At 23.7% G+C, this 11,300-nt stretch overlaps 3 protein-coding genes across 4 annotated transcripts; 2 read left to right on the top strand and 1 right to left on the bottom strand.

Annotated features, from left to right (window-relative positions):
• Positions 1 to 1,614: 1,614 nt before the first annotated feature.
• On the top strand, positions 1,615 to 5,729 carry LOC129605809 (ras-related protein rab7). The gene is made up of 5 exons (XM_055515767.1): positions 1,615 to 1,763; positions 3,352 to 3,549; positions 3,670 to 3,888; positions 3,957 to 4,094; positions 4,154 to 5,729. The coding sequence occupies exons 2-5, from the start codon at positions 3,370 to 3,372 to the stop codon at positions 4,241 to 4,243; spliced, it is 627 nt and encodes a 208-aa protein (XP_055371742.1). The 5' UTR covers positions 1,615 to 1,763; positions 3,352 to 3,369; the 3' UTR covers positions 4,244 to 5,729.
• A 730-nt stretch (positions 5,730 to 6,459) lies between these two features.
• LOC129605849 (uncharacterized protein C2orf42 homolog) lies at positions 6,460 to 8,768 on the bottom strand. 2 transcript variants are annotated; one of them, XM_055515825.1, is made up of 6 exons: positions 8,632 to 8,768; positions 8,085 to 8,574; positions 7,791 to 8,028; positions 7,246 to 7,716; positions 6,772 to 7,089; positions 6,460 to 6,710 (listed from the first exon to the last, which is right to left on the bottom strand). In XM_055515825.1, the coding sequence occupies exons 1-6, from the start codon at positions 8,720 to 8,722 to the stop codon at positions 6,606 to 6,608; spliced, it is 1,713 nt and encodes a 570-aa protein (XP_055371800.1). In that variant the 5' UTR covers positions 8,723 to 8,768; the 3' UTR covers positions 6,460 to 6,605. The 2 variants fall into 2 exon arrangements, with proteins under 2 accessions (XP_055371800.1, XP_055371801.1); XM_055515826.1 differs by having other exon boundaries at positions 6,460 to 6,685.
• Positions 8,769 to 9,667: 899 nt separating this feature from the next.
• On the top strand, positions 9,668 to 10,822 carry LOC129605848 (zinc finger matrin-type protein 2). Its single transcript, XM_055515824.1, has 2 exons — positions 9,668 to 9,866; positions 10,027 to 10,822. The coding sequence occupies exons 1-2, from the start codon at positions 9,761 to 9,763 to the stop codon at positions 10,509 to 10,511; spliced, it is 591 nt and encodes a 196-aa protein (XP_055371799.1). The 5' UTR covers positions 9,668 to 9,760; the 3' UTR covers positions 10,512 to 10,822.
• The last annotated feature ends 478 nt before the right edge of the window (positions 10,823 to 11,300 follow it).

Here is an 11,300-nt window from a genome sequence, read left to right as displayed (position 1 = left end):
CTAAGAGAATAAAAGAAAGAATTATAAAATATAGTGAAAATAGAAAATAAAAATTTTAAAAGCTAAAATTGCAAAACTATAGAATCTCAGAAGAAAAACAAAAAAATAAATTTCCTCATCTTCATAAGATTCCTTACGAGATTTGTTGTAAATTTTCATAAATTTTACAACAAATCTCGTAATTTACACTTATTATTTTGGTAACATCAAAATAATAAGATTTTGTGTTCATTTTAAAAAATGCTTTTTAAAATTAAAATTTTGATTTGGAAATCGTTTTCGGAAACCAAGGATAAAATAAGTTCAAACATGCTAAGTTTGAAATTTCAGAACTAAAATTTATTTTATTAATTATTGATAATGATAGAAAATTTTACTTGTAAAACATGTCCAATCGTACATAAACTGTCTTAACTGCAGCGCAGCCTAAGCCAATTTAGTTTTTTAGTTAACCAAAATAGCTTCTTTCATCTTTTTATTATTATTTGACAGAAGCTCCTATTATTCTTAATCAAATTATACCCCATATGTTGGAGCGAATTAACGACTGAGCTGAATGTTTTTAAAAATTTTGAACAGCATGTCATAACTGCGTGTGAGCAATGCACTAGATTCTGTTGAAATTCTTTTAAAAATTTCAGAATATATTAGCTTTTTACTTTTTATTGTACAAAAAGGTAGATTACTAACAAATTAAGTTCTTGCTTGTGTTTTTACAATTTGATGGAATATTTTATGACATTTTTAAAGAAAACTTTTGTAGCAATATAAAACAAAATCTTAAAGAAGCTGCATGAATGATAACATTTATAGATTGCAAAATAACAACAAAGAATAAATGTAAAATCTTATATTTTTTACCTGATCATTTAAATTTGCCTTACAATATTAGGTTGCCAGAATTATTTATATTGCTCAGGCTTTATATAGTGCAATTTCTACTTTCTTTATGCCTATTAAAATTAGAATACTTCTATTGCATAAATTGCTTCTAAGTCATCTTTTCACATTCTCCAGAATAAATTTTTTGACCTAAAACTGAAAAATTTTAAAGTTCTTTTTAATAACAAGTTAAAATTTATGTACAATTTTTTAACTTATGTTTTTTTGGTACTTTAAGAACGCCAATCTCAAAAATGTTTGAATAGAAAATTTTTTTCCTATTGCAACCAAGCACAGTGTATGAAAAAATTTCTTTTTTACAGTTTTTGGTTTTTTAGTATAAAAATCGGAAACTTCACATTAATTTTAAAAAAAAAATATTTTAACTGTGGAAAAATGTTTATTTATATGAAATACCATTATATTGAATTTTCATCCTTTTTTAATAGTAAATTATTGTTATTCCTGTTTCAGAAACATTAAATAACAAAATAACAGGAAGAAAACAAAACAATAGTAACGGTTAACGTAGAAAAAATTAAATTTATTTTAATACATAAATAATATAATATCTTATATTATTTGTGCGCAATCTATGATAAAATACTTTTAACTAAAACACGAAACTTCATGCACTCAATTTGAAATATTTTTAAACTCTCCACTTTTGACAATCAAATATTGTGTAGAATTATAAAATAAACGCAAAGAAAAAAAACGTCAAACTATTAAAGCTGTTGGAAAAGGAAAAAAAAAGAGGAATGAAAAACCAGAAATCAGTCGCGTAATAAGTAAAGTGAAAAGGTTTTTTTTTTTGTGTAATTTATATAGAAAGTTAATTATTGAAAGTTATCAAAATATTAATTTAAATTTATTAAAAAGTGAGTTAAATAAAAATATACTATATTTTATTATTTTTAGATTTCTATATAAAATATATGACTCAATTAACATGGAAACTAATTTAATTAAGATAAACAAAAATAAGTAAAAATTGAAATAGGCAGCAGCAAAAAAGAAAAAAAAACAGCAGCTCTTTGTTCCACTTTGTCATTTTTATGATTTCAATACGAATGAATTTTTGTGACTGTGTAATAAGAAAAAGATTGTCGAAGAAACCTTCGAATTTATCATAAATTACGTTGTTTCCTGAAAATTCTTATTTCTAGCACTTTTTTATATGCAAAATTAATAAAAAAATGTTTATAATATAAATTTTTAATTACGTATATTCATTTGATTACGTCAGATAAAAAAAAAAAATTATTTTTCAAAAAAATTTGTAAATTTTGCAACAAAAAATGAAGAAAAAAATTTTTTTCTTATTTTAAAATTTAATTTCATAATAAAATTAATTTTATTCCATGTACAATTTCAATCGAATAAAAAATTACAAGGAAACACTCAAGTAAAATTCAGATTAAGAAAAAAATGTTTTAGAAAATTAATTGAGGGGAATAACTGTTATTAGTTCAGTTTTTTTTTTTTTTTATTATAAAAATTTACGCTTATAATTCTTTAAACAACTATGTTTCCTATCATGCGACAATGATGAAGCGAAATATGAGATGTTTTTGTGCATTTAACATCAAAAGTTTCATTAACAATATTATTATTGTACGAGTACTAGTAGCTACCTAGAGATTTAATAAGTATGACATTAAAGAGACAACAAAAGGAAAATCTACATATCTACATACATATTGTGCACTAACATATTATCGTGATTATAAAAAATATTCATGACTCATTATGGTTTTTTATTTAAGCTTGATTTAAAATATACGGGCATCTAATTCATATTTCTTATCACCATATTATAATTTTAATATAATGAAGATAAAAAGAGTCATAAACATAAAATATTTTATTAATCTTTTCATTTTCCTTTTTCATTATATTTAATTCAACCCCAATTCCAAGTAAATATTATTGGATGTGTATAGTAGTTCTGTAGGTACGTAGATATATAGTTGCTCATCAATAAAAAAAAATAATTTGTGATTCAATTATTCATTATAAATTTTTAAAAAATGTTAAGCTTTCAAATAAAATCAAATAACCAGTTTCTAATGAGGTTGAATTACGTTTTGAATTAAAAATAACAAAAAAAAATCAAAGTACGACTAATCATATGAAATTTAAACAATTGAAATGTACCTTGGTACCTACATCGGTGTAAATCTTTAAGAAAAATGTAATTATGTATGTATGTATATGAATATGTTGGAATTATTTGCTTAAAATTAATTTATTATTAAATCAAAGAGTTATCAATCGTGGTTTACCTTGATAAATCTGAATTTATCTGGTTAATAGATTTTTTGTATAAAAATCTTTTTTGGTAAAATTAATTATCTCGATGTACCCACCTACCCACAATACAAACCTTAATTAAATTGAATCCAAAAACAAATTAGATATTATAAACAATTTCATTCAAGTAAAATATAAATTATTAATTTTAAGGAGGAAACGAAAATAACAATGGCAACTAGAAAGAAATCTCTTTTGAAAGTTATTATCCTTGGCGATAGTAGTGTTGGTAAAACATCGTTAATGAATCAATATGTTAGCAAACGTTTTACAAATTCATATAAGGCAACAATTGGAGCTGACTTTTGTACAAAAGAAGTTGTTGTGGATGATCGTGTCGTAACAATGCAGGTATATATCAAATTTTTTTACATGACAAAAAACATTTAAAAATAAATAACTGTATAGTTATGTAGTTATAAATAAATTTTGATAAAAAATCTGGAAACGATTCTATTTTTCTTTTTTAAGATTTGGGATACCGCCGGCCAAGAACGTTTTCAATCTTTGGGTGTAGCATTTTATCGAGGAGCTGATTGTTGTGTTTTAGTTTATGATGTTACAGCTCCAAATTCATTTAAGAATCTTGATTCTTGGAGAGAAGAATTTTTAATACAAGCCGGTCCAAAAGATGCTGATCATTTTCCATTTGCTGTTTTGGGCAATAAAGTTGATTTGGAAAATCGGCAGGTAAACAATTTTTTATTTTGCCATCCCATATTTTGATATTACTAATAAAAATATATTTATATATTAAGGTTTCAACAAGAAGAGCTCAACAATGGTGTCAATCTAAAAATGATATTCCTTATTTTGAAACTTCAGCTAAGGATGGTCTTAATGTCGAATTAGCATTTCAAACAATTGCGAAAAATGCATTAGCTCAAGAAGCAGATGTATGTTAATTGGCACAAAATAACTTTACTTTTACTTTAAATATTTTCTTTTTTTTTAGGTTGAATTATACAATGAATTTCCTGATCAAATTAGACTTAATTCTGACCGTAATAATCGACCCAGAAATAATGAAAATTGTCAATGCTAATAAATTACTACTAACTCTATATCTTAAAAAAAATATGTTTATATACAAAAGAAAAATTAAAAAAAAAAGTAATTTTAAATTGTAATATTAAAATAATTAAAACTTTATAAATAAATTTAAAATTAAAAAAAAAAAAATTATATATTTAAAAAAAAAAATTAAAATAGGAAAAAAAATTAAAAAAAAAAAACTATGTGAATTCAAGTTATTCATAAAAAAGGAAAAGCAAAATATTCATTAAAGTGAAATAAAAACTCTAATTTTATTATAATTACAAAAAATATATTATATACATACATAAATATAAATACTAGTTAATTAAGAATGAATTAAAATCAACCGATTTTGTTTTTTTTTTTTAATTTAAAAGAATTAAAACATTTTTTCTTTGGTAAAGTTCAAGATTTTTTTTTATTTTCCATACATATAAAAAATATTTCTTTCATTGCTGTTATATAATTTAGAAATATCTAAATCAATAAACAAAATATTTTTGGTGCTTCTTCTTTAACAAAAAATAATTATTATGAAAATTTCATCAAAATGGTACTAATCTCAAAGACAAAGAATTTAGCATAAGGTGAATATAGGTGTAATCGATAATGTCAAATGTCGGTCAACAAGAATTAAATCTGACGATCACCAACTACTAATTTATTAATAATTCGTATACAACTTTTGCATGCAACCAGTTGACAACTGCTTCAGCGATAAATTATTTTTAATTTGAATATTTCTAAAACTGAATTCGATTTTTGTACTAAATTACTTGAAAATCCTCTTCAAAATTTTCCATTTCGCACAGAAAACAAAATCAGCAGTTAAAATTTTTTATTACAAAAATGCGAAAAAATTTAACGTTATGACTGACAATTAAATTGTGGCATTTGTTTTTTGCTTTATCGGTTACATTACAAATGCAGAAATCTGTTGACAAACATTACACAAAAATTTTGCAATACTTTTCTTAACAAAAGCATTGTAACTGCAATCGATTATCTCGATTAAGATGCAAAAAAGAGCTCAACGCGTATTTCACATTATCGATTATAACTTGTAATGCGAAATAATTTGCAAAAAATGTACGTTCGTTTTTTCTTTCTCAATGCCTATGTAAATATATTTTTCCAAAAAAAACGTAAAGCAGAAAAGTAAGAAATTTTTCAATAGTATTTCAATTATAAAACAATATTCATCAAAAACATACATCAAAAAAATCAATTAAATATCTAGAAAAATAATATAGATAAAAACAAATTTTGATCTTGAAACGCTCTGCAAAATTAAATTAAATTTCCATACCGATCGTTCTAATATTACAGTTAATATATGTAGTTAAATAATTCGATTAAGAATATTTTTAATAAATACTTGAGTTACGATAAATTCCTAACATTTTAAAATTTTGCTTATTGAAGTTTATTTTAAATAATAATTTATACTTCAATAATAAATTATGTTTTCTTAAATAAATCATATTTAATGAAAAATTCAAAATAAATTCGCAAAAATTATAAAAAGAAAGTTAAAAATAAATTTTATCTATTTGAAAAAATAATAAATTTCAATTTTCTCTAATCCATATTTAAACTATTCATAATAACACAGTGAATTAAAAACATCTATTGTTAATATAAAATTTTATAAATATAAATGTAAGATTTTATAATATAAAAGTAAAAAATTTCATTCAAAATTAAAGAAACTAAAAAGTTGTATTATTAGATCATTAAAAAATTCTTCACATATACCAAACATTTTGAATCTATAAAAAATTACCATAATCGTTCCTATTTTGCACTTTCTTATCTGTATTAGTTTTACAAAAATTTAAAAAAGACACAATCATTGTACTTTAGTTGCACTTGAAAATACAAATAATCTGGGTTATTAAATAATTAATTTATTGTTTCTTCATAATAATATCTGCAACTTTAAAAAAAAAAAATATACAATAAAAATAAAAGTTACAGCAATTTGTATGAATAATTTTAAGGTGGGAAAAATTAAAAGAATAGAAAAATTACTCACATATTATTATTAATTTTTTTTTTTTTTGCTGTATATATATTTCATAAAAATGAAAAGAAAATTTTAAATAAAAATTTAATCGATTCTAAAAATATTGTTTTAATTAAATAGAAGGTAAATATTTTACTTTTATTTTTATGAACTAAAAGTACAATTTACAATAACTTTGTTAAAGGAATACATAACGAGGAATATATGATAATTATATAGATAAATATTAAAATTAAATAACAAAATTTTAATTCAAGTAATGAAAATTTAATAAAAACACATCGAAATCATTGCTCTCAAACACTTTCGAATGATAAATTGAAATCTGTTTAGGTATGTACTACCTTATCGCAAAACCTAGTGTGAATTCGATTTTGAGAACACCAAATTTACTCTTAGGATAAACATTTGGGATCCATTCTAAAATAAATTGTGATTTTTCATCCTAAAAGTATATGCGATAAAACAAATCGATAAATTGCTAATTAAAATAAGAAATAACTTACACAATTTTCACTATTCTTAAGGCGTATGTAAGCAACATAGCGTTTTGGTTTGATTTGTCTATATTTTTTTAAATTATTCTTATCACAGTTAATATCAACTTCAGGAATGGCTATATTTGCCGTATAAGTCTTACAAATTTTTTCAAATTGTATTGATAAAGTATCGGTGTTAAATATTTGATTTAAAATAAATTTGTTAGAAAAAAGCCACAAATGCCGTATTAGCTTTCTATTTTGAAACTTTATAAAATTAAAATAATCTGGTAAACGTTTTCGGCCCTTAGAGGAAAATCTATCGTGCAATAATATAAAGAAATTCTAAAAAAAAAAATTAAATTATTATATTGATATTATAAAAAAAAAAATACAGAATAATCAAATAATAAATTATATTCACATTAAATTTTTCATTTTTCATAAAATTTTAGTATGAATTAAAATATTATTAAAATATAAATTTACAAGAATGCCCACCTCATGTATATTGAAATGGTGTACAATTTTTGACTTGTTGATTTCAAATTGAATACTTGTGTTAATTTTTTCAATTACAAAATTTAACCAATCACTAAAATTTAAGAAACTACTTGATTTTTCGGTTGGGTCTAAATATTGTGGTAACAAAACGTCAGATTCAAGCATTTTTGGTTCAAATGTCGTCTCATACATTGCATTCATAGTACAAGTTTCTGTATCTACTTTTTTAATAATGTTCATTTTCTCGTTGCATTCATTTGTTAAAATTTCATAAATATTTAAACTTTGAAATATATTACTAGAAGAACCACTTTTATGAAATGATATATTGGATTTCAGTTCCTGAGACTCATTTACTTTTATCTTATCTCTATCAAAAACTTTAATATTTTCCAACCCAGAACAATTTTTTTGTTCGTCACTATTACATTCTTTCTCCACAATACTTTTTTGAAAATTCACAAATTCCTGAAATAATATTAAATACATGGTGAGTGTATGGTCTTACTAATAAAAATAATGTTATTCGTAAAAAAACTTACAATTTGTTGAAATTTATCAATTTCGCATATGCTCCAAAAATTATCAAATAATTTGCAAAAACTATTGAATTCGTACTGCAAGGAATTTGAACTCATAATTCCAGTTAATAAAAATAAAATATGAAAGCAAAAGTGTTCATATTCCTTATTGAATTTAGAAGATCCTTTTAAGTTTTTGCAAGTGCATTGATATCGAGATGCTAATTTATTTAAACTTGTTCCATCAGGCAAAATGACTCTAAAATTAAAATTATATTTATGTATCAAAATGACGTATCTTTGTTAGATTTTTACACATGCAAACGGCCAGCCGGAAATGAAATACTTTTGCAACATTGGACAGCAAACGTATAATTATTTAAACGTTGTAATGGTGGAGCAAAACTTAAATTTGTATTATACATATTCCACAATACATCTTTGTAATTTTGGCTGATTTTTAAATTATCAATTATTTTCCTGTCGATCTCTATTCCTGTAGCTATTTGGTTACAAATTCCTGTACTTTTAACATGTTTGCATATTATTTCAAGATCTCTAACATCATATTTGCAAGTATCTGCAAAACAAATAGCATTTCTACTAATAATAGAAGTATAATCATCTTCTGCCAATAAAGTTGTATCTGTGATTTCTACAAAATTTCTTAATGTTAAATCTCTTTCTTTTACTCGCACACTAAAAATTTTAGTGTCATTATTAGAAATAAGTTCTATGGGGTCAATCCAACCATTTTTCCTCGAAATATTGTCAACAAAAGAAAAACATCCTTTATTTTTGCAACCTAAAAATTTATAAAACTATTAGAATAATGAAAGTTTTAGAATAATCCTTTGGGTACTTTTTGCTCTGAAACCATTATAATATCCGCAAAATTTACACTTCTTAACGCCTCTCATAGTAGGCTTTAATTTAACACTTTTAAAATCCATTTCACTTAAAATTAAAATAGTTTTAGTATAATTTGTAATAAATAACCATCTGTTAACATATACATAGGTAAATAAGTAAACATTAAACAAGTGTCAACGCATCATGTGATTTGGAATTTCTCCAAACTATTTTGAACAATTGTCATCTTCTGTAAATTAGAATTTTAAGTTTTCAAATAAAGTTACAATAGCTGGGTTTTTTGATTGAGACAATTTTGCTTATGGTTAAATGTACTTCAATGGTCATACTGCAAGTGTGAAAAACACTTGCTGCGTTTAAATGACAGCTAATTAGACTCAAAAAGTGTTTTGATGCTTATAGCTTGCTTTCTTATCATCTATCAGTTAAATTGATTTCCAATCGATTATAAAGTTTTAATTTCAAGTTTAAAAGTGTTTTAACTAAAACTTTCATTTCAAAAAACCTTAATCAGTAATGTCAATGAATGGGCAAAATTACTGAGCATATACATCAATTTTTACATTATAAACTTAATTGGTTTCACCTTGGGTAAAAACTGTATTTTTGAATGAAAATTTCACTTTCAATCAACGTGCTACTACCTGACTACAATTAAAATGCAAAAGAATAAAATTTCCTGTATGTAATTTTTTAAATCAACGTCGGATCAAAAGGAATAGAGAAAAAGTTTTAGAAAACTAATTATCAAGGAAAAATCTACGAACACTTTGGGAAAATTACTTGCTGAAAATTTGGATACGTCTTTTATGAAATGTATAAAGAGATAAAACATCTTATTAAAACTTTCAACAAATAAACAAAAATTAGTAAAATTGATGTGATCCACTTATGATTGAAACTATAAAAGTAAGACTGGCCGAGATTATTTCCATATTATGGCATTACTGTTCTAGCCGCTCCTGGGGAAAAATTTGTTTGTAATTTTATTATGACTTTTCAGTGTTTATAATTTGTCAAAAACAGTCTATTTGAAAACTATTCGCATTTTATCAAAAGTACTTAAAATTAAATTATAATTTTATTGCAAAAAGATTAGGAAATATTTACAATTAATCATGAGTATGAGACCTGACGATCATCGACGAAAGTGGGATCGAGCTGAATATCAAAGACTAGCTCAGGACCGAATTAAAACTATACAAAAAGAAGACGAAAGCGGTGGTATGTAAATATTGGAAAATTTTGGTTTATGCTATTATGTATATATACATAGAAAATATTATAAAAAAAGACATGAAATTATCTAATACTTCTTCTATAAATCATTTTTTACCTAGCTAATCAATTTAATTAGAAATTATATAATGTACATATATTTTAGAGCCTGTACAACGAGAAAATTTAAAAATTCGAGACTATAAAGTTGATTTGGATAGTAAACTGGGAAAGAGTGTTGTTATTAGTAAAAATACGCCGACATCTCAAAGTGGAGGTTATTATTGTAATGTTTGCGATTGTGTTGTTAAAGATTCTATCAACTTTCTTGATCATATCAATGGAAAGAAACATCAAAGAAATTTGGGAATGTCAATGAAAGTGGAACGTAGTACTGTAGATCAAGTTAAAGAAAGATTTAAGATAAATAAAAAAAAGATGGAAGAGAAAAAGAAAGAATATGACTTAGATAAAAGGCTACGCGAAGCTAAAGAAGAAGAAGAACGTTACAAAGAACATAAAAAGGAAAAAAGAAAAGAACGTAAGCGTAAAGCTGATGATAATATTGATGGTGACGATACTGGAATGCCAAGTGATATAGCCGCTATTATGGGATTTTCGGGTTTTGGAGGTTCTAGGAAAAACACATAAATTTTTTTTTTATGTTTTAAAAGGAGACGAAAAAAGAAGGACTTTTTTTTTTGGTTTCTTTATAAAAAAATTACCTTCTAAGAAAAAATATCAATAGTTGATTCATTGGGAGCAAAATATTTTGAAAATAACTTACATATATTGATATCAGTCATAATTCTATATATATTATAATTCTAATTATTTTATTTTTTAAAAATAAAGTGTTATAAATTTAATTTTAATTTATAAACACTTGTATAAAGTTAGTTTTTGAACAAAATGAAATAAAAAGGAAATCGATGCACCTGAAGCGATTGAATATCAATATTTTAAATAAATTATTCTGATTATATTTTTAAATTTAATTTGTTTTTTGTTTCTAATGCCTTCAAACGAGCCTTCTAATGCCAAGTATACAAACTTTTTATAGTACATATTATAAATTCTATCAATACATGGTTTTTATACCATTAAGAAATTGGCTTATAGGCAATTGACTTTACCTATTTGATTGGATCTTAAAAAATATTTTTGATTAGAATTTTCGTGTTTGTCTTCCTGGTGCATTTCTAATTTTGGTTTTGCTATCATTATTTTAAGATAATTTCTATTTTATTAGTTTTCATTAATGATAGTTGGATAGAAGATTTTCTAGTTAAAATTTATTTTAAGTGCACAATTGATGAACACGAAAGAAAAGTTTTGAAAACTTATCTAACGAAAAGTCTGAGATCATTGATATACTGGATTAGCACAAAAGAATAACTTTGGTGTTAATTGGGTTTAGTATTGAATATCTAAAAACCT

This window comes from Condylostylus longicornis, unplaced genomic scaffold, assembly GCF_029603195.1.
Source record: "Condylostylus longicornis isolate FDR11 unplaced genomic scaffold, ASM2960319v2 ptg000015l, whole genome shotgun sequence".
NCBI classification, from domain to species: Eukaryota; Metazoa; Arthropoda; class Insecta; order Diptera; family Dolichopodidae; genus Condylostylus; species Condylostylus longicornis.
This window is presented reverse-complemented; position numbering and strand designations above follow the sequence as displayed.